Raw genomic sequence first — 22,723 nt, 5'->3', positions numbered from 1 at the left:
TGTGGAGAAAGCGAACAGGGAAGTGTGATTTACACCCTCACATAACACAAGAACCAAGGTCACTCAATGACATGAACAGGCAGCAGGTTTAAAACAAAACATAAGGAAGTACTTCTTCACACAATGCACAGTCAATCTGTGGAACATGTTGTCAGGGGATGTGCTGAAGGCCAGAAGTACAACTGAGTTCAAAAAAGAATTAAATAAGTTCATGGAGGATAGGTCCATCAATGGCTATTATTCAAGATAGGCAGGGATGCAACCCTATGCTCTGGGTGTACCTAAACCTCTGACTGCCAGAAGTTGGGATTGGAGATAGGAGGGATCACTTGATTGCCTTATTCTGTTCATTCCCTCTGAAGCATCTGGCATTGAGCACCGTCAGAAAACACGGTACTGGGGTATATGGACCATTGGTCTTATTTTACACACACACACACACACACACACACACACACACACACACACACACACACACACACACACACACACACACACACACACACACACACACACACACACACCACTTTACAGAAATAAATTTTTATTTTTAAGCATTTTTCTCAATCTTCTTCATTTAAATTTGCACAGTTGTGGAAAATTATGGGGTTGTGGTCAGACAATAACAGCAATGTGACTTTCAACTCCATATGTTTTATGGAAATATGCTGATGAGTGTGTGAATATGATGTAACTGGAATATACTTTATGCAAGAAGTCTCTTGTAAGGTATCACAACAAAAGTTACAACCTCCTGAATATATTCCTCCTGTTTGTATGCATGTATCATTCCTGTATCTGAAGTTAGAAATATGAAGTATAACTCTGAAGTCCTAATGTAATTATGTACAGTGTGGGCCATTAATGATGGTTTAGAATCTTGATGGCTCTCCTTGACTAGGACAAATGTTTGTAAATAGTTTTTCACCTGCAAACCTTTCTGTGTACACGTGAGCTAACCCAGGAAGAATGGAGATGAGGGGTCTTACAGTGACATGTGACCACACCACATAATCCTGGAATCTACCTTAATCCTAGTACTTTTCCATTGATGAGGCAGGGGTGGAGACAAGCACACACAAAATATTCCACCTTGTGCAAAAGCTATAAAAGGGGGTGTAGCAGGACAAAGGGGGCTGCCAGTCATGAGAAAACCCCTGCTTACCACCTGAGATGTCTGCTGGATCTAACAAAGATTGTACTGGGGAAAGGACTGGGCCCAGACTAGAAGGGGTCTTGTCTGTGAAAGCAGCTTATTGGAACATCTTTGAGGGTGAGATATTACCTGTAATCAGTTTCTTAATGTATTAGGCTTAGACTTGCGAGTTTGTTTTACTTTGCTTTTGTGACTTATTTTGTTCTGTCTGTTATTACTTGAAACCACTTAAATCCTACTTTTTACACTTAATGAAATCACTTTTGTTTATTAGTAAACCCAGAGTAAGTGATTAAAACCTGGGGGAGCAAACAGCTGTGCATATCACTCTATCAGTGTTATGGAGGGCAGACAATTTATGAATTTACCCTGTCTAAGCTTTATACAGAGTAAAATGGATTTATTTGGGGTTTGAATCCCATTGGGAGCTAGGTGTCTGGGTACTGGAGACAGGTAACATGCTGAGCTGTTTTTAGTTAAAGTCTGCAGCTTTGGGGACATGGCCCGGACCCTGGGTCTGTGTTGCAGCAGGCTAGTGTGTCTGGCTCAACAAGGCAGGGTTCTGGAGTCCCAAGCTGGCAGGAAAAATGGGCTCAGAGGTAATTTCGGCACATCAGGTGACAGTCCCAAGGGGATCTCTGTGACCAAACCCATCATAAGCAGATCTTGAGATTCAAAAAATTCAAGCTTTATAACCATTGAAACACACATTGTCAACATTATGTGTCAAAACATACAAAGTAAATAGCTTCAAATCAAACTCTTAAGTAGCACTTGTTTTACTTTGCCTATCTGTAAATGTCCATTATCATCAATGGAAATATTTTTGATCAGTTTGTGTGCATATGGTGCAAAATGGATCTTTAGTGATATTGAATAACAAAAATCTAATTCTTTCAAGCCTAATTATACTACTACTCCTCGAATCCAAGCCTTGCATTTCTGTATTGTGCTGTGCAATACATGCTTAGAGCTGGAGCCTCAGAACCTCCCCAGCAGACCTCCACAATTAATAGTATTCAAGTTGCTCTGAAGGGCCCTCTCTTGTAGAGGTTCCCTGTCCCTAGTGCTGCTCAAACCCTTCAAGCGTGTGTGAGAGAGATTATCTGAGCCCCATGCAGGGATTTATGAGGAAGATACTACATGAGCTCCACAGCACAACCTGAGCCCCGCAAACCCTGTGTGGCAATGACAGGAGAGGGTGCTACCCAAGCCTTGCAAACTTGTCTGAGGATTGGGGAGGAAGGAACGATGGAAATAGTTACCTGAGCTGGCAGCTTGTCCTCAAATTCATTCCAAACTGTACCTTGTACCTGAGAGTCTGAGAGCATATTCCATCACCCTGGCTCTGTAAGATAGTCACCTGAGGGAAGGGGCTATGTGTCAAGAAATCAAATAGAAGGGAAGTTAAACAGCATAGTTACCCAACCAGTCCTCAACAAGATCATCCATTAATTAGTAGCAACCTCCTACCAACAGTGCCAGTTACTGTAGCACATGTACCGAACCCACCCCTAGCTAAGTTAACCACTGTGAACAAAGAAATGCCCACCCAAACATCAGAGGGGTAGCCATGTTGTCTGGATCTGTAAAAAGCAACAGAGACCTGTGGCACCTTATAGACTAACAGACGTATTAGAGCATAAGCTTTCGTGGGTCAATACCCACTTCGTCGGACGCATGTGGTGGAAATTTCCAGAGGCAAGTATAAATATGCAGGCCAGAATCAGTCTGGAGATAATGAGGTCAGTTCAATCAGGGAGGATGAGGCCCTCTTCTAGTAGCTGAGGTGTGAAAACCAGGGAAAGAGAAACTGCTTTTGTAGTTGGCTAGCCATTCACAGTCTTTGTTTAGTCCTGAGCTGATGGTGTCAAATTTACAAATGACCCAAAGTTCAGCAGTTTCTCTTTGGAGTCTGGTCCTAAAGTTTTTTTGCTGCAAGATGGCTATCTTTAACTCTGCTATTGTGTGTCCAGGGAGGTTGAAGTGTTCTCCTATACATTTTTGTATGTTGCCATTCCTAATATCTGACTTGTGTCCATTAATCTTTTTACGCAGGGATTGTCCAGTTTGGCCGATGTACATAGCAGAGGGACGTTGCTGGCACACGATGGCGTATATTACATTGGTGGACGTGCAGGTGAATGAACCTATGATGTTGTGGCTGATCTGGTTGGGTCCTGTGATGGTGTCACTGGTGCAAATATGTGCGCAGAGTTGTCATCAAGGTTTATTGCATGGATTGGTTACTGAGTTAGAGTTGCTATGGTGCAGTGTGTGGTTGTTGGTGAGAATATGCTTAAGGTTGGTGAGTTGCCTGTGGGCAAGGACTGGCCTGTCTCCCAAGGCCTGTGAAAGGCCTTTACACCACCGACACCATCATAGGACCTAACAGATCAGCCACAACATCATAACTTCAGTTCATATTTACACCTGCCTCTGGAAATTTCCAGCATGTGTCCGACGAAGTGGGTACTGACCCACGAAAGCTCATGCTCCAATACGTCTGTTAGTCTATAAGGTGCCACAGGACTCTTTGCTGCTTTCCATCCAAACATGCCAGTGATACCCTCAACAAAGTTAGAGAATACCTAAAATCCCCCTTAACTCTTACACATGATTCCAATTCAGTCATGGTCAAGACACCTTCAGTATTATTATCAGTTATTTGTTTTCAGTTAGTGCTTTCCAATGCTTCCCAAACATGGTCCTTGCTCTGAAGAAATACACAGAGAAATGGACAGAGGGTACAGGAAAGCTCCCAAAGTGGAACATGGCTATCTCTTGGCAGATACCCAAAAAACCAAACAAGCACTGTGTTAACTACATAGATATTCCTTAGTACCCATAATGTTGCTATAGTCTGCCGGTTAATTTCTTGTAGGAGTCAGGGTAGAAGTGGGTCTTCAGGAGGGAGCTGAACAGGGAAAGGGTGATGACCTAATGGATGAGTTTAGGGAAGGTGTTCATGTGCAGAGAAACATCTGGAGATCCCTGTCGAAGAACCTTTCCCATTATCCCCAAGAGAAAAGTTAGACAAAGGCTGCAATGTGTCACTCATGTAACACTTCCCTACTTAATCCAAAATCTAAAGGGTACAGACACGCTAGAAGGTGATGGTCACAGGTAAAACCTGATATCAGAAAGGATACTTGCTGCCTGGCACCACTATTGAGAGACAAGAGTGGTGCCCCAATGATATAGCCAGGGTTTCCGCTTCTTGGCAAGGTATATGAAGGGGTCCTGCTCTGCTGAGAGGCAAGTAGAAGAGAAAAGCAGGAGAGAAGGAAAGAAAATGTTACAAAGGGAAGTGACACCATCAGCACCACATAGATCAGACCTTCATTCAGCACAACTGATCAAATTCAGCCATGGAATAAACAGGAAAACTCTTTTTCAGACAAGGGAGTCAAGCCTACTTATGGAAGCACTGAGTGTGACTAAAGGTTTTTTTTTTAAATCACCCTATTAAAAGTCTCATTGAAAACAAAACCCCTATCTCAGTCTGTCTCAGATCCTCTTCTATACTCAACCAGCACCTCTGCAACCTAGGAGCTGGCAAGCCAAACTGCAGCCTGCCCTGACACTTGGGTACCCATGCCCCAGAGACAGTTCCTGAACCATCAGACTCCCACTGCCTAAGATTTTTCTGCAACAAAGTATTAGAGCCTGAGGAATTTTATAATCACAGTTATGATCCATGTTACGCTGTCTCCATATGGAGTTAGGTGGTTCTCCAGAAATGACCTTACTTACTTGTAACCCAGTTTTTTTGAGATAAATGCTACATATTCAACTCTTTGGAATGCTCCAAGTGGTGCGACCTAAACTGTAAAATTCTACTAGCAGTAGCAGTTGGAGCAGCCACATGCCTCCCTTGTCTCCTTTCACTCCCAAACTCTGGACATTCCAGGGCAAGGCTTAAAAAGGAGTGTGGCACTCACGTGCCTCAGTGTCTTCCCCCGTGACTCCAAGCCCTTTGGTAAGTAGGGCTCTGAGGCAGTGGGGAAAGGGAGGCATGGAGTATGATTATGCAGAGTCCATCTCAAAGAACCTTGGTCACACATAAGTAAACCTCATTTCTTCCTTTGAGTGTCTTCTGCATATTCCCACTCACAGGATATATTAATAAGCAGTACTTTGACCCAGGATGGTAGGACCCAAAGTTCTAGTTAAACAAGGAATGCAGGAATGCCCTACCAAACTTTGTGTCCAATCTAGATTCCAAGTCTAAAGAGTAATGTTTAGTAAAAATGTGGACAATACTCCAAGTTGTTGCTCTCCTTGTTTCTACGAGAGGAATATGTCTAGGGAAAGCCATGCAAGTTGACTTTGATCTAGTTGAATGAGTTTTGATGCCTTGAGGAAAGGATAATCTCTTCGATCGCATGCTCTGGATGTCCCTAAGCCTCTTATTGCCAGAAGCTGGGACTGGACGACAGGGGATGGATCACTTAATAATTGCCCTGTTCTGTTCATTCCCTCTGAAGCATCTGACATTGGCCATTGTCAGAAGACAGGATACTGGGCCTAGATGGACCATTGGTCTGACCCAGTATGGCCATCCTTATGTTCTTATTAATCTTATAAATTGAGCATAAGAACATAAATACCTAGCCTAACTCGCCTAGAATCTGTACAGAAACGCCTTTATCTTTGTTTTTTGGTCTCTAAGCTCTAAACAGCCTTGAGCACTGTCTAAATTGTTTAGCCCTGTCTAACATCATGTCTACACTTACAAGCTTACAGCACCACAGCTGTATCGATACAGTTGTGCTGCTGTAAGAGCACTCGTGTAGCTGCATTATGCCGATAGGAGAGAGCTCTCCCATTGACATAATAAAACCAGCTCAATGAGAGAGGATAGCTATGTTGGCAGGAGAGCATCTCTCGCCAACATGAACTGTGCAAATAAGCACTTATGGTGGCAAAACTTATGTCATCCAGGAGTGTGTTTTTTTCACACCCCTGAGCAACAAACATTTTGCCAACATAAATGCTAGTGTAGACATGGCCTAAGTAAAAAGATAACGCTCTCCTCATAACTAATGTGTGTAATTTAACTGCCCCATCACGAGTATGGGGTTTGAGAGAAAAAATGGTAAAACTATAGATTGTTCTATGTCAAAATCGGAGATTATTTTTGGTAAAAACTCAGAATGAGTGCAAAGAACCACTTTATCCTCATGAAACACACTGAATGGTGAATCAGCATTAATGCATGCAATTGACTTATGCACCTGGCAGAAGAGATTGCTAAAACAGAGTTTTTACAGATAGGGGAAATAAAGACCAGCTCCCTAGAGTAGGAGAGGGAAAACTTTTTGGCCCAAGGGCCACATCTGGGTATGGAAATTGTATGGCGGGCCATGAATGCTCACGAAATTGGGAGTTGGGGCGTGGGAGGGGGTGAGGGCTCCAGCTTGTGGGTGCGGGCTCTGGGGTGGGGCCAGAAATGAAGAGTTCAGGGCATGGGAGGGGGCTCTGGGCAGGGGCAGGGGTGCGGATGGGGAGGGTGAGGGCTCCGGCTGGGGGTACAGGCTCTGGGGTGGGACTGGGGATGAGGGGTTGGGGGCGCAGGAGGGTGCTCTGAGCTAAGACCAAGGGGTTCGGAGGGCAGGAGGGAGATCAGTGTGGGATAACGAGTGCAGGCTCCAGGCAGCGCTTATCTCAAGCAGCTCCTGAAAGCAGCTGCACGTCCCCACTCCGGGTCCTACACTGAGGCACAGTCAGGCAGCTCGGTGCGCTGCCCGGTTTGCAGACGTCGCATAGTTCACGGCCAGTGGGAGCTGCGGGGGCGGCATTTGGGGCAGAGGCAGCATTCGGAGCCCCCTGGCTGCCCCTACGCATAGGAGCCAAAGGGGGACATGCCGCAGCTTCTGGGAGCCGCGCGGAGCCACAGCATGCACAAAGCAGGGCAAGCCTTGGACCCCACTCCCAGGCTGGAGCTTGAGGGCCAAATTAAAACATCGGAAGGGCTGGATGCAGCCCCCGGGCTGCAGTTTGCCCACCTCTGTCCTAGAGGTTCAAAGGGAAGTCTCATTATTTGTGCTAGTAATACATTCGGATCCGAGAAAGGCACAGGAATTCTTATTGGAGGGTACAAATTATTAAGGCCTCTTAAAAACCTCTAAATTTCATCATTACTAAAAACGGATTTTCCCTCTATAGATACATGACATGGCCGAAAGATTAATCTTAACTGAAGATAATGAAAGAGATGTCTTCTTAATATATAATTAATTGATGCCATATAAGGATCCACATTATACATGGAAATCCACAATAGAAAGCTATTCCATTTAAGACTACAGCACAGCCATGTGAATTCCTTTCTAGAATTAACAGTACAATGTGTATTCTAATGAAAGGCTTTCTTCTAGCACCTCTAAAGGCCTATTCCTCATGCAGTCAGGAGAAGGGACTGAAAGTTCAGATGATAGACCTTCCCTGTTTATTGCGTCAACAAGTCCAATATCTGTGATAAAGGTTCCACTAATCCTTGTGACAAATGTACCAAAGCCGGCTACCATTGCTGTCTGGGTCATGCTAGTGCTATTCAAATCACCCTGGCTTTGCCCTGTCTTATCTTGTTTATCACTCTCTGAATGAGGGGAAATGAGGGAAGAGCATTCCTTAGGCCCTGACCCCCGTATTAGAAAAGCATCCAGTACCGATCTGCCTGCCCTAGAACAATAGCTCTGATATTTCCTGTTGCTGCGGGATGCAAACAAGTCTATTATTGGGTTCCTCCCATAAACGGAAGGGGTTATTCACTACTTCTTCCTTCAAGAACCATTCGTGGATCTGATCTGATGATCTACTCAGATGATTTACAAGAGTGTTCTCTTCTCCTGCCATGTGAATTGCTACTGGATTAATATCTTGTTCTATACAGTACTTACTAAGACTCTTGACCTCCCTGCATAATTCCACAGAGTGAGTCTCCTGCTTGCTTGTTTAGATAATATTATGCTGTCCTAGTGCAGGTTACTACCTCAACTGTTTTGTTTTTGACTTCAAGTAGAAAAGACCTGAGAGCTAATCTGATTGCTCTCAGTTCTAAAATATTGTTACGTACATTCCTTTAGTGACCAATGATCTCTTTCCAACGATTCATTGTTCAGATGGGTTCCCCATCCTGAGGTAGGAGCATCAGTGATCACTGTAACCGATGTTATGGGGGACAGAAAAGTGTACACTTCATTGCATTCTGATTGTCTGTCCATCCCATTAGCAATTGTTGTGGAATTAATATTTTTCAATGCACATCATCTACACTGGTTCAAAGTTCTTTGCTAAGAAGTGCTGAAGGTCTCTCATCTAAAGATGAGCATAAGGAGTCACTGCTGTGGTTAACGCCAATAGACCCAGCAACTGAATGGTTGTCTTGGTAACTGGAAGAGGAGATATGTTTATTTTGATATATCTCACGTCTGGGAGAAAAGCTCTCCCCACAGATAAATGCACGATTGCTCCTATAAAGAGTCCCTTGAGTAGGGTTTAGACATGACATTTCCCAATTCATCTGTAATCCCAGACTGATATGAGATAAACATATTTGATATACATGTAGTAAGATCCCTTCCTTGGATGACACTTTTATTAACCAGTTGTCTAGGTATGGATATACATACATCCCCTGCCTTCTTAGAATCTTAGCCCACGTCCAGACTAACCCGCTGTATCGGCGGGTTAAAATCGATTGCTCGGGGATCGATATATCGCGTCTAGTCTGGATGCGATGTATCGATTCCCGAGCGCGCTTACATCGATTCCGGAACTCCATCAACCCGAACGGAGTTCCGGAATCGACACGGAGAGCCGCGGATATCGATCCCGCGCCATCTGGACGGGTGAGTAACTCGATCTTAGAAATTCGACTTCAGCTACGTTATTCACATAGCTGAAGTTGCGTATCTAAGATCGATTTTCCTCCCCTAGTCTGGACGTGGCCATAGAATATCAGGGTTGGAAGGGACCTCAGGGGATCATCTAGTCCAACCCTCTGCTCAAAGCTGGACCAATCCCCATCTAAATCATCCCAGCCAGGGCTTTGTCAAACCTGACATTAAAAACCTCTAAGGAAGGAGATTCGACCACCTCCCTAGGTAACCCATTCCAGTGCTTCATCCTCCTCCTAGTGAAAAAGGTTTTCCTAATATCCAACCTAAACCTCCCCCACTGCAACATGAAACCATTATTCCTTGTTCTGTCATCAGGTACCACTGAGAACAGTCTAGATCCATTCTCTTTGGAACCCCCTTTTAGGTAGTTGAAAGCAGCTATCAAATCTCCCCTCATTCTTCTCTTCTGCAGACTAAACAATCCCAGTTCCCACAGCCTCTCCTCATAAGTCATGTGCTCCAGCCCCCTAATCAGTTTTGTTGCCCTCTGCTGGACTCTTTCCAATTTTTCCACATCCTTCTTGTAGTGTGGGGCCCAAAACTGGACACAGTACTCCAGATGAGGCCTCATCAATGCTGAATAGAGGGGAATAATCACGTCCCTCGATCTGCTGGGAATGCTCCTGCTAATAGAGCCCAAAATGCCGTTAGCCTTCTTGGCAACAAGGGCACACTGTTGACTCACATCCAGCTTCTTGTCCACTGTAACCCCTAGATTCTCTTCTGCAGAACTGCTGCCTAGCCATTCGGTCCCTAGTCTGTAGCAGTGCATGGGATTCTTCTGTCCTAAGTGCAGGACTAATTAGGTATTGAGCATTAGGTACTGAGTATTAGGTATGCTCCTTCAGCAGACAGACATTCTGTAAGCACCCGAAGTGCTGCTGACAATCTGAAAGGGAGGACCTTGTACTGAAAATGGTCTTCTTCAACAACAAACCACTGACATGGTCTTATAGAATGAAATGTGCAAGTATGCGTCTTTTAAATCCACAGCTGCAAACCAACCCTGCAGTGAAAGAGTATTACGTAAGTTAGAGGCAGCATGTAGCAACATAATTTCTTTATATAAGTGTTTAATCTGCTTAAATCCAAAATAGGATGAAGGCCCTCCATCTTTTGGGGGGATTAGAAAATAACACGAGTAAAACCCCTTCCCTCTATGATCTCATGGAATTAGCTGTATTGCACCTAACTGGAGCAGAGACTTTTTTTAACAAATTGAGATTACTTTGATCTCTGCCCAGATACGAAGCAGGTGGATTGTTGTGAGAAAAGGTTTTGAATTGAATTATGTACATGCATGAAATAACTTCTATAATCCATCTGTCTGATGTTATTAACTCCCATTGGTAATAAAAACTGGACTGCTGGACTCCAAACCATGGATAAACAATGTCCAGGTGGACTGACTTGAAGCTCTCTGTTCTCATGTCAAATCTGATGTCTTAGATGAACTGCAGAGAACAAAGATGAAACAGTACCTTTGTTACTGCAAGGCTTAAATTTCTTTCTCTGTTGTAGTTGGTGGTGTGGAGAATAATACTGAGGTTAGAAAGGGTATGCCCTTCTCTGATAATTGTAATGAAGTCAAGGAGATGAAGGCGTATTACCTTAGATACTTGTATAATGGGAATTGAATATGGCCTCTTCCCTGTATAAAAGAAACAGAGAGATCTAACAAAAGATCTTAAATTTTTCATCTTCTCGAATACCTCATCAGTCTGAATAATAAACAGACCTTCTCCTTTAGATGGATGGTCCTCGACCCTCATTTGTGTCTCATGAGGGAATCCCATTGGTCTTAACAGCGTGCGTCTTCTTAGTGAGACAGCCAAAGCTACTGACCTTGCTGAAGTATCTGAGGAGTCAAAAGCTGCTTTCAACTGTTGCTTGACAACATTCAGTCCTTCAGTTAAAACAGCATTTGATAATGCACTTCCAGAGGAACACAAAGTTAAGAAAAGAGGACATTTTGCTCCAGAAATGGTATTGGTACCCAGCCACAACAGCTTCGTAGCTGGACATAAGCATGTTTAATGCAGCTGAAGAAAATATTTTTCTTCCTAATATATCCAGCCTCTTCCTTTCCTCATTTGATGGAGTAAAGTGAACTTGGGCAACTTTTCTGTGAAGTACCACTTCGACCATCAACAAATTAAGAGGCAGATGAGCATGAAGCACAGTATTTCTTTGCAGGAACTTACAAAATTTATCTTTCTTCTTACATAGAAGCTGAATGGTCTGAACATTCCAGACTGAATATTCCCTCTAACAAGACTGATAGACCCAGGCCAGTTGGGAACAGCAGAGTAGTCCTGTTGGTATCCAGGAAGTGGATGGGCAAAGCCCACCCACTGCTAAAGGACCTCCCCCCAGCCTAAGGGGAGGATCCACAGTCTGTGATACCAAATAAATACCTGGGACAACTAATGAAAAACACAGGATTGGGAGTGAGGTCATAGGGCTAAATGAAGGGAACCTGATGGGGACACCGAGCAGAGAACACTGGACAACGCCCACTGCTCCTCAAAGGCGTCAAGGGAGCCAGCGGATGCCGCCCAGAGGAACTCTGCCCGGATGTGTAAATGGACAGAGGAACGGAACTAGGCCCCACAGTTGCAGGAAATCCCGTAGGCCAACCTCCTCTCCCTGGTTTTGTAGATGGCTTGTTTGGCCAGGGCTAAGAGGAGGTTGATAAGGAGATCCTGCGACTTTGTGGGGCCACATATGGGGAGTGAATAGATGAACAGGTGAGGGGAAAAGTGCAACCAAAAATGTAAGAAGAGATCTAAGAGGAGCCGGAACAGGGACTGCAACCTGGTGCCCTTTAGATAAATGTGCACCAGGGTTTCCTTCATGCCGCAAAAGGGGCAGGTGTTTGGGAGAGGGGTAAACCGCAACAAGTACATGCCCGTGCTCACGGCCCCGTGAAGGAGCCGCTAACTGATATCCCCGGCGGGCTTTGGAATCAGGGTGGATTATAAGCTAGCTCACTGGAGCGTCTCACCCTCAAGAGGTGGCAGAAGGTCCCGCCACTTTGTGCTGGGGTGGGATGCGAGGGTGAGGAAGTGAAGAATGTGGAGCACGAGCGTGTACAGATGTTTCCTTGGTGCGGTTTGGAACAGAACCAGCTGCAGGTCGTGCAGCCGGCTTGCAGTGAAAAGGTGGGGGGGGCGATTGGGTGTACGGGGCAGGGACCCGATGAAAAGGTCCACTGGGCCTGGGGTGGAGGGTGGGCGGGGCGTGCCCTTTCGCAGGACCCGGTTGAGGTAGGCCCGAGCAGCGGGAGGTAAAGCGGCCTTCACCTCCTGGGGAATGCAAGGTCTGGAGAGCCCCATGTGCCGAGCGAGCATCAGGGGATCCAGCCAGTCTCCCCGATCGTAGTCCAGGAGGTCTCTGACCCTGGTGACTTCTGCCAAGATGAGCCTCTGGCGCACCGCGAGGGACTCCATCACCTGCACACGAAGCTGGGGGTTGTGTAGCAGGAGCTCCGCAAGGAGATCAGCCCCCACGGTGGCCGCCATGGATCTGGTCATTGAAAAGAGCTTCCAGGTCTGGAGGAGTTCGTGGTAGAAGACCGGCAGCCCGGAGAGGTCTCACGGAAGACCTCTCGGATGGAGATAAAGGAGCTGCCGGTCGTATCGGAGCCCTTGGAAGCGGCGGAAGAAGGCGTGTGCCAGTACACTCCACGCAGGACAACCTGCACCATACAGGAGCCTCTGCAGTGCCTGGAGGCGGAAGACATGGACCTGAGTGTGTAGGCACTTCAGGAGCTGCCCCTGCTCCTCCAGGGGCAGCTGTAGGACCCCTGCAGAGACCCAGTGCATTCCTGGCCAAAAGAACTCCAGAATCGCCGTCCGGAGGTCGGCCAGGAAACCCAGGGCCAGGACCAGGGTGCTGAGCTGGTACCAGAGCATGGACAGGACTAGCTGACTGAGCACCACTGCCCTCCCTCAGAGGGAGAGGCACCGAGGTAGTCCTGTCCATTTCTGGAGCCGCTCTGTCACCCAGCCCTCTAAACCGTGCCAGTTCTCCGGTGGAGATGGATGCGTGGCAGAAAGGTAAACGCCGAGATAGAGCAGCGGACCCGCGCTTCACCGGATGGCCTGAAGCGTGGGTGGGAGGGAGCTCGCCTGCCACTTGTCCCCGACCACCAGGCCAGAGCTCTTGACCCAGTTGACCCAGGCGGAGGAGGCTGCCGAGCAGATGGCCTGGCAAGCCTCCACCCACGCCAAGTCGCCCAGGTCCTGGACCACAAGGAGCACATTGTTGGCATATGCCGACAGGACCAGCCACAGCTCCGGCTCTCGAAGCACCAACCCCATAAGCCTCCGACGGAGGAGACAGAGGAAGGGCTCGATCACCAGAGCGTACAGCTGACCTGAGAGGGGACACCCCTGCCGCACTCCTCGCCTGAAGTTGACCGGCTCGGTCAGGGTCCAGTTGAGCCTGACCAGGCACTCTGTAGAAGCGTACAGCACCTGGACAAAACCCACAAACCGGGGTCCGAAGCCGAACGCTCGCAGAGTGCTCAAGAGATTCCCGTGGCCCACCCTGTCGAACGCCTTCTCCTGATCCAGGGACAAGAGGGCGAATGACAGACCATCCCTACACCCTAGTTCCAGGAGGTCCCGGACCAGATACAGGTTATCAAATATTGTGCAGCCTGCGACAGTGTAGGTCTGATCTGGGTGGACCACCTCCGCCAGCACGGACCCTAGCCGCATCGAGATGGCCTTCGCCATGATTTTGTAGTCCATGCTGAGGAGTGAGACAGGACGCCAATTCCATAAGTCGCGGAAGTCCCCCTTCTTCAGCAATAAGGCAAGCATGGCTTGCCTGCACAAAAGAGGGAGGACCCCGCCCTGCAAAGACTCGGCCCAGACGGTGACGAGGTCTGGGACGAGGACGTCTCAGAACACGCGGTAGAACTCCACGGTCAGCCCGTCCATGCCTGGAGATTTATTGGTGGGCATGCGATGGAGGGCTTCCGAGAACTCGGCCAGAGTGAGAGGCAGCTCTAGCAGGTCCCGATCGCTTGCGCTGCTCTAACACTGTTGTACACAGTATGCTCACTGCTCTAACACTGTTGTATACATGTCAGTTGTAGCCATGCCAGTTCCAGGATATCAGAGAGACAATGAATGAAGTGAATGAAGCAATATCCCTTATTGGACCAACTTCTGTTGGTGAGAGAGACATGCTTTTGAGCTACACAGAGCTCTTCCTAAGGTCTGGGAAAAGTACTCAGAGTGTCACAGCTAAATACAAGGTTCAACAGATAGTTTAACATAAGTAGTTAGCATATATTCTCTGGGACCACTCAAGGTGAAGTGACCCATTAACACCCTTGTAGTCACAGGACTACAAGAGAGGTTAGTGGGTTACAGATTGTTGTAATTAGTCATAAATCCAGTGTCTGTATTTAAGACCATGACTTTTAGTATCTAGCAAAGTTATGAATTTAAGCTCCCAGATTTGTGTTTTGAAAGTGGTGTGCAGGTTTTCTGTGAGGATCAAGACTGATAGGTCAGATATAGAGTGATCACTTTGTTGAATGTGTTCAGCCATAGGTGATGTGGTATTGTTGTCTATTATTTTCCTGTGTGAGTTCATTCAAGAGCATAGTGATTGTCTGGTTTCATCCACATAGTTATTGGGTCATTTAGTTCACCGGATGAGGTACCCCCAGAAGTTGTGATAGGCATGTGTAAGACCCACAGGTCTTGAAAGCTGTGTTGTGGGGGGGTGTTGATCACTGTAGCAATGGAGATATGTCTGCAGGTTTTGCATCTGTTGTTCCGGCAGCATCTGGTGCCGCTTTGAGTTAGTGTGTCCTGATATGTGGGGAGCTTGCTTCTGTTGAGCTAAGAGAGGTTGCGAGGAGGTTGTCTGTAGGCCAGAAAAGGGGGTTCAGGAAATATTTCTTCCAGGGTGGAGTTTTAGTTTGATGATAGCCCATATGGGTTCCAGTCTGAGGTGGTAGGTGACAACGAGAGTGTGTGGTCAGAACAGATTTTATTTCTGTATTTAAGCAGGTTCTCTTGGGATATTTGGGTGGCCCATTCTATGATGCAATCTACTTCTCTGGGAGCGTCCTTGTTTGGTGAAGGCAGTTTTGAGTGTTTTAAGGTGTATATCCTGGACTTGCTCCTCAGACAATATTCTATGGTATCTGAGTGGCTGGCTGTAGATAACAGAGTTCTCGGTGTGTTCGAGTTAGCTACTGGATCTATGAAGATAGGTGTCATGATCTGTGGGGTCCTTGTATATAATTGTTTGTAGGGTGAAGCTGATTATGGTGTAAAGGAAGTTGACGCTAGTATAGGACTGTTCCAGAGAGAGTTTGATGGATGGGCGGTGGTGGTTGAAGTTGTGGTGGAAATCTATGAGGGAGTTTAAGCTGTATGTTCAGAGGATAAAAATATCATCAATGTATGTCAGGTATATCATTGGTTCTGTGATGCCTTTGTCCAGTGGTGCAGTCCTAGGACTACAAGGGTGATAACAGGCCACTTCACCTTCAATGGTCCCTTAGAAAATGTGGTAACTACTTATGTTAAACTATCTGTTCGACCTTGTATTTAGCTGTGACACTCTGAGTACTTTTCCCAAACCTCAGGAAGAGCTCTGTGTAGCTCAAAAGCTTGTCTCTCTCAGCAACAGAAGTTGGTCTGGTAAAAAAGATATTACCTCGCACTGCTTATCATATTACTGCTTAACAGTAACACTATGCAGAACAGTGCTAGTTAACAAACCCTCCTGAGTTCTCTTAATTGGCTCCATAGATCTCACCCTCATGACAGGCTTCTCTGGATCCAGTCTTGTTGGATCCATAGAGGAAAGGCTCCTAGCTCTGCACTGAAAGCTTAAATCAGAGCCTGGCTCCATAAATGAGATTCTGTCCTAGTATGTCCTTCTCACTCAGATTGACTCTTTGTAATAAGGCTGACACTGAGAAGGGCTGCAAATTTTTCCTCAGTACTGCAACTGAGTCTCTCTGAAATGGGACAGCTCTGGAAACAGTCTGTCACTGATCCAGACCTTTTTTTCAGATCCTGACATCTCTCTTGGATACCGTGCCTGACATGGGTCTTGGCTACACTTGAGAGTTACAGCACTGGTGGTGGCTTTATAGTGCTGTAACTTACTCCCCGTTCACACTGGCAAGGCACATACAGCGCTGTATCTCCCTGGCTACAGCGCTGCATGTACTCCGCCTCCACGAGAGGAATAAAGAGAACAGCGCTGGTGCTGAAGCGCTGGGATGTCAGTGTAAACAGTGATTAATCTTACTACACTGTAACTGACCTCCGGAACCTTCCCATAATGCTTTTAAGTAAAGATAACACTCTCTGTTGTGTTCTGATGCCTCTGTCTTTTTGTTGTGAACTCGGGGCTCCAGGAGCTGCTTAGCTAAAAAACAAACACAGCTACTGTTTGCTGTGAATGAGGCAGGCAGGAGGGATCCCTTTGGAATGTCCGCAGCTAGTGTTTGCTTGAGGAGAGAGGCAGCATGGAGGGCGGGGGGTGGGGGTGTCCGTTTCGGAGCAGCTGCTTATCTGGTCTGTGAGGAAAAAAACAAAGAAGGCTATTTGCATTTATTGAATGAGAGAGGGGTAGGGGAAGGGGTCGGAACTTGCAAGGCAGGGAGCTGACACAGTGTCAGCTCCAAAAATCCACTCTCTCTGTCTCCCCCACGCTCCCTGTCACACTCCACCCCACCCCCCTCTTTTGAAAAGCACGTTGCAGCCACTTGACTGCTGGGATAGCTGCCCATAATGCACCACTCCCAACACCGCTGCAAATGCTGTGAATGTGGCCATGACAGTGCGCTGGTAGCTGTCAGTGTGGCCACACTGCAGCGCTTTCCCTACACAGCTGTACGAAGACAGCTTTAATTCCCAGTATCTGAAAACAAGCTGCCACTTCAGTGTTTCATGCAATAAAATTGCCTTGAGCCAGTTTTGTCTCTCTTTGCTCTTGTGATAAATGATGAAGCACAATTTGAAGACTTCAATAACTCAGGCATAGGTTAGGGGTTTGTTATAGAAGTGGATGGGTAGGGTTCTGTGGTCTGCTTTGTGCAGGGAGTCAGACTAGATGATCACATTGGTCCCTTCTGACCCTAGAATCTATGAATCTATGAATCTATCTATGAGAAGTTTGGACATTTAGAGGGAGAATGCCCTTCTCCCAAACATGTCAAGCATCTGGGATATGTGCCCAATGCTAGGAATACACCTTGGCACCAGATGCATCTTTTGAATCCAGGCTCCTTAGCCTTCTGATCTGTCATGTTATCCTTTATGTAACCCTGTGAACTTATGTACCAACTAACCCATACAAACTGCCTATCTACTTATAGGTTCTGAAAGGATCCTACAGCAACAATGTAAGGGTCCAGCTGTCCACACGTGAAGGCACTGAGGCAATGAAGCACCATGCTCCTTTTAAACACTTGCCCTAGAACAGGGGTTCTCAAACTGGGGGTCGGGACCCCACAGGGAGTGGCGAGGTTATTACATGGGGGTTGTGAGCTGTCAATCTCTACCCCAAACCCTGCTTGCCTCCAGCACTTATAATGGTGTTAAATATATTAAAAAGTGTGTTTAATTTATTTGAGGGGTTGCACTCAGAGGCTTGCTGTGTGAAAGAGGTCACCAGTAAAAAAGTTTGAGACCCATCGCCCTAGAATGTCTGGAATTGGGGAGGGAGGTTGGGGGGGAAAGAGAAGAGGAATGAGCAAGGAAGGCCCATGGATGCTCCAATGGCTACTTCTAGTAGAATTTTACTGTTCAGGCTGCTCTGGTCAGAGCATTCCCATGAATGGGAATATGCAGAGGATACTCAAAAGAAGAACTCACCCTTGCCCTTCCACAGCCCTAAAGTTTTGGGTCACTGATATTCTCTCCCACAAACACACACTTATTACTCTGTCCTCACTGGAGAGGGGTTTTGGGGACTATCTCAACAAGCGTCCGTTGTTCTGAGTCAAGCAAACAACCTCCCACCTCCCACATTATACTGTAGCCACTTGGCACAAGAGTGGGCCTCTCCAGTACTAACTTACAGACAGATTTAATATTTCCCAGCTTTGTCCTCCAGCCTTAGAACCTAAGGAGTTGGAAAAGGTCACTGACCCTTCAAGGCAATTCCCATCCCCCACTGCCAGGGCACAGGTCAAGTAGCATCTGGAAAGGACACCAGCAGCTTTGCTCATAACAAGTGAAATACAGCACTGCCTCCTATCCTCTCTTTACATAACATGTCTGGGACAAAAATATTGACCCTGATCTCTTCCCTCCCCTCCCCCAGAGACCATCCAAGAGCAGGACATCAATACCCTCCAACCCTGCACAAGACCAGGGCACTTAGCCCACCTGTCCCTACCTTGAGGACCTATCCGAGACCAAAACACTGACCCCAATACCCCATAGGATCTGTATAAGACTGGGATGTTGACCCCTGATTCCTTAAGGTCCACATGCTCTCATGGTACTAACCAGATCTCCTCACCCAAGGACTCAAATGAAGTCAGGACACTAACCCCAGCCCTTGTAAGGATCCATGTGAAACTAGGGCACTGACCCAGAACTGAAGTGTGAACCGCTGCTGCAGAGAGTTCCCAGAGACACTGGTCACTTTAAGCTGGACAGAGACATTCTGGATTCCATGGGTCCCATTGAACTCTATTTCATAGATCACCTGCAAGTCCAACACAGAGGACGATCAGAGAAAAGGCAAGGACCTGGGGCCTTAACTCCAGCCCTGCACTGCCTCAATGATAGTGGAAGGGTGGTTCAGATACCTCAGCAACAACATTGTGACAGGTGTTGCCATCCATCTGGGGAGCTCCAGGCTGTGTGACAGGGGTGATTCTCACCTGGAGACAGAAAAAATAAAAAAATCAGTTAATCCAGTAACGAGTGGAGTGTGACCATCCATCCCTGATGTGGACGTTACTTACCATAACTGAAGGTTCTTCGAGATATGTGGTCCCTATCTGTATTCCTGACTGAGGGTATAACAGTCAATGCAAGTCAACACTTCTCCAGTTCCTCTTCTTATTGCAAATCCAACATGATTTGAAGCAGAGGAGAGGGAGGGCAAGTAGTGGAATACAGCTAGGGACCACAGTTCTCAAAGAACCTCCAGTAACAGTAAGTAACTTCCACTTCTTTTTCAAGTGATGGTCCCTGTGTGTATTCCATACCTGGATGATTGGCAAGCAATGTTCAGACTGTAGGAGGGTGCAAGGAAGCTGGCAACAAAGATGCTTGCAATACTTCCATTCCTACCACTTCATCCACAGCTGATCCCTGACCTAGAGCGTAGTGTGTTGCAAACATGTGAACAGAACTCCAAGTTGCTGCCCTGTCCTGCAGTGGGACATCAGATAGGGATGCTATAGAGGCAGGAATTCTTGCTATTTTGTAGCACTCTACAGATGCATCCCAAATCCCACTTAGAAATTCTCTGGGAGTATATGGCTTGCCTACACAATCTTTCTGCTATGGCAGTAAAAAAACTCAGAGATTTCTAATGGATTTGGTTCTTTGAAGATAGAACACCAGGGTGTACTCGATGTCAAGGAAGTGAATCTCTTCTCTTCGGAGGAAGCATCGGGTTTTGGGAAAAATACAAATAAGTGTATTGTTTGATTGATGTGAAACTCAGAATCAATCTTGGGGAGAAATCTGGAGCATACCCAGGGGAAAATTTCTCTTGTTAAACACTGTACAGGGAGGGTCTGCGATGATGGCTCCTAGCTCACTGATCCTTCTGGCTGAAGTGATGGCCACTAAAAACACCACCTTCATGGACAGGTGGGTCATGGCACATGTTGCCACAGGTTCGAAAGGTGGTTCTGTGAGTGTCAACAGGGCAAGGTTAAGGTCTCATTGAGGCACAGGTTTAAGGATTGGTGGGAAGGTCCTGATCAAGACCTTCATAAATCGTAACATTGTTTCACGGATGCTAGGTGTACCCGCAGCAAACTAAGAGCTAGACCTGAATTCTTCAAGAATTAGAGCGAGTCCAGGACAGCCAGAATGCCCATAGTATCTAGTAAACGTTGGTGGAGTCATGCCCAGGCCAAAAAGCACCTCCATTTGGTTAGATAGCAGGTTCTAGTGGAATTCTTTCTACTTTGATTAAGGATTTCCTGAATGGGGGCAGAGCATAAGCATTCTATTTCTGATGCTCATCCAAATACCAGGCCTTAAAGTGGAATGAGCCAGGCTGGGGTGGTTGATTTTCCCCCTATGCTGGATTAGGAGATCCAGAAATGGGTGGTCCTGATAAATGGGTGGGTGGACACAGTTAGAAGTTTCATGAACTGTCTGGTCCAGTAAGGTACTATGAGAATATTGACTTTGTCACTGCATATTTTCTCTATAACTTGGTGGGGGGTGGGGGCAGAAATAGGAGGAAAGGAGGATCTGAGGCCATCCATCCAAGACAGCAGGGGAGCAGCACCCTGGGAGTTGCAACCTATGGCTCCCCTAAAACCAACATAAGAGAAGCTTTCTGTTCATCTAGGATGAAAAGAGATCACATAGTGAGTACCTCATTGTCTAACTATCATGGTTAGAACTGAATCATGAATCTCCCATTCACGATCTGCAGAAAATCTTCTACTTAGCTTGCCTGCAACGGCATTGTGAATACCCAGGAGGTATACAGCCTGCAGTGTGACATGGTGCCTAACACACCAATTCCAAAGACTGATGTCTTCCAGACAGAGGGGATGAGATCTTGCTCCTCCTTGTTTGTTTATATACACCACCACAGTGATATTGTCCAGCATGAAGGGAAGGAAGACCTTGCACACAAGGCAGACTGCCCTCAGTTCCAGTAAGTTTATATGTAGCCTGGCCTCCCATGGGGTTCAGGTACCCTGAGCAGTGTAGTTGTTCAAATGAGAGCCTCTCATCCCAGAAGGGAGATGTTCGTAACAAGGGTGGTCCTAGGCGCAGGAGGGCTGAAAGAAGTCCCCACAGTGACCTTTTCTGGATTCGACCACTAAGCAAGGGAGGAGATAACTCTGGTGGGAACAGTAAGCTGGAGTCGATGTGGTCCCTGTTCGGTCGGTAAATCGAGTGGCACCAAGTTTGCAGACACCATAAGTGGAGTCTGGCAAATGACACCATGTAGGTGCATGCAACCATGTGGCCTAACAGAGAGAGAGACCTGTGCACCATCATTTCCAACTACTCAGGTAAGCAAGTGATCCATCCCTTGTCACCCATTCCCAGCTTCTGGCAAACGGAGGCTAGAGACACCATCCCTGCCCATCTTGTCTAATAGCCATTGATGGACCTGTCCTCCATGATTTTATTAGTTCTTTTTTGAACCCTATTTTTGTCTTGGCCCTCTTCCACTTTCCACACACCAGAAAGAGAGTCAAGCAACTTCTGAATTAGAAACACACAGGGATTGAAGATATTACTAGAGATTAGCTGAAGTTGAGAGAACAAGTTTTCCCCAACCTCTCAATATGGGGCTGGTGTCTGGAGTTCAGACAATATTCAAATACAGAACAAAGACCCCAAGGTATTGATGCTAGCCTTTGGGGAAAAAACAAACAAACAAACACTGGGTGGGTTTTCATAGATTCCAAGATTAGAAAGGACCAACCACTGTGACCATCTAGTATGATCTCTGTTATAACACAAGCCCCAGAATTTACCTGAAATAATTCTTGTTTGTACTAGAGAATCTTTTAGAAAAAGGTCCAATCTTGATTTAAAAAATTACCAGAGGTGAAGAGTACAGCACAAACTTTGAAAAATTGCTCCTACTGTTGATTACTCTTACTTAACATTTAGGGCTGTCAAGCAATTAAAACAAATAATCATGATTAATCGCATTGCTAAACAATAATAAAATACCACTTATTTAAATATTTTGAATGTTTTCTACATTTTCAAATATATTGTTTTCAATTACAACACAGAATACAAAGTGTACAGTGCTCATTTATATATATATATTACAAATATTTGCACTGTAAAAACAAAAGAAATAGTATTTTTCAATTCACCTAATACAAGTACTTTAGTGCAATCTCTTCATCATGAAAGTTAAACTTACAAATGTAGAATTATGTACAATAACTGCATTTAAAAACAAAACAATGTAAAACTTTACAACCTACAAGTCCACTCAGTCCTACTTCTTGTTCAGCCAATTGCTCAGACAAACAAGTTTGATTATAATTTGCAGGAGATAATGCTGCCTGCTTCTTGTTTACAATGTCACCTGAAAGTGAGAACAGGCATTTGCATGGCACTGTTGTAGCTGGCATCGCAAGATATTTACATGCCAGATGTGCTAAAGATTCATATGTCCCTTTATCCTTGGACCACCATTTCAGAGGACATACATCCATGCTGATGATGGGTTCTGCTTGATAACAATCCAAAGCAGAGCGGGCCGACACCTGTTCATTTTCATCATTTGAGTCAGATGTCACCAGCAAAAGACTGATTTTATTTTTTGGTGGTTTGGGTTCTGTAGTTTCTGCATCGGAGTGTTGCTCTTTTAAGACTTCTGAAAGCATGCTCCACACCTCATCCCTCTCAGATTTTAGATGGCACTTCAGATTCTTAAACCTTGGGTTGAGTACTGTAGTTATTTTTAGAAATCTCACACT

General features: G+C 46.0%; 2 protein-coding genes across 2 annotated transcripts in view; both read right to left on the bottom strand.

Moving 5' to 3' along the window:
* The window catches only part of ABCC2 (ATP binding cassette subfamily C member 2), a 529,482-nt gene that overhangs the window by 166,612 nt on the left and 340,147 nt on the right, over positions 1 to 22,723 (bottom strand). The window lies entirely within an intron of this gene.
* The window catches only part of TCTN3 (tectonic family member 3), a gene marked incomplete at its 5' end in the record, with an annotated part of 100,548 nt that overhangs the window by 17,000 nt on the left and 60,825 nt on the right, over positions 1 to 22,723 (bottom strand). Inside the window, 4 exons of the mRNA XM_050960784.1 lie at positions 2,422 to 2,519; positions 4,309 to 4,404; positions 18,655 to 18,771; positions 18,875 to 18,949. Coding sequence (XP_050816741.1) covers positions 2,422 to 2,519; positions 4,309 to 4,404; positions 18,655 to 18,771; positions 18,875 to 18,949 — 386 coding nt within the window. The remainder of the gene's footprint in view (positions 1 to 2,421; positions 2,520 to 4,308; positions 4,405 to 18,654; positions 18,772 to 18,874; positions 18,950 to 22,723) is intronic.

The sequence above is a fragment of the Gopherus flavomarginatus genome, chromosome 6 (genome assembly GCF_025201925.1).
Source record: "Gopherus flavomarginatus isolate rGopFla2 chromosome 6, rGopFla2.mat.asm, whole genome shotgun sequence".
Lineage (NCBI taxonomy): Eukaryota > Metazoa > Chordata > Testudines > Testudinidae > Gopherus > Gopherus flavomarginatus.
The sequence above is the reverse complement of the archived record's forward strand: the minus strand, read 5'-3'. Positions and strand labels throughout refer to the sequence as shown.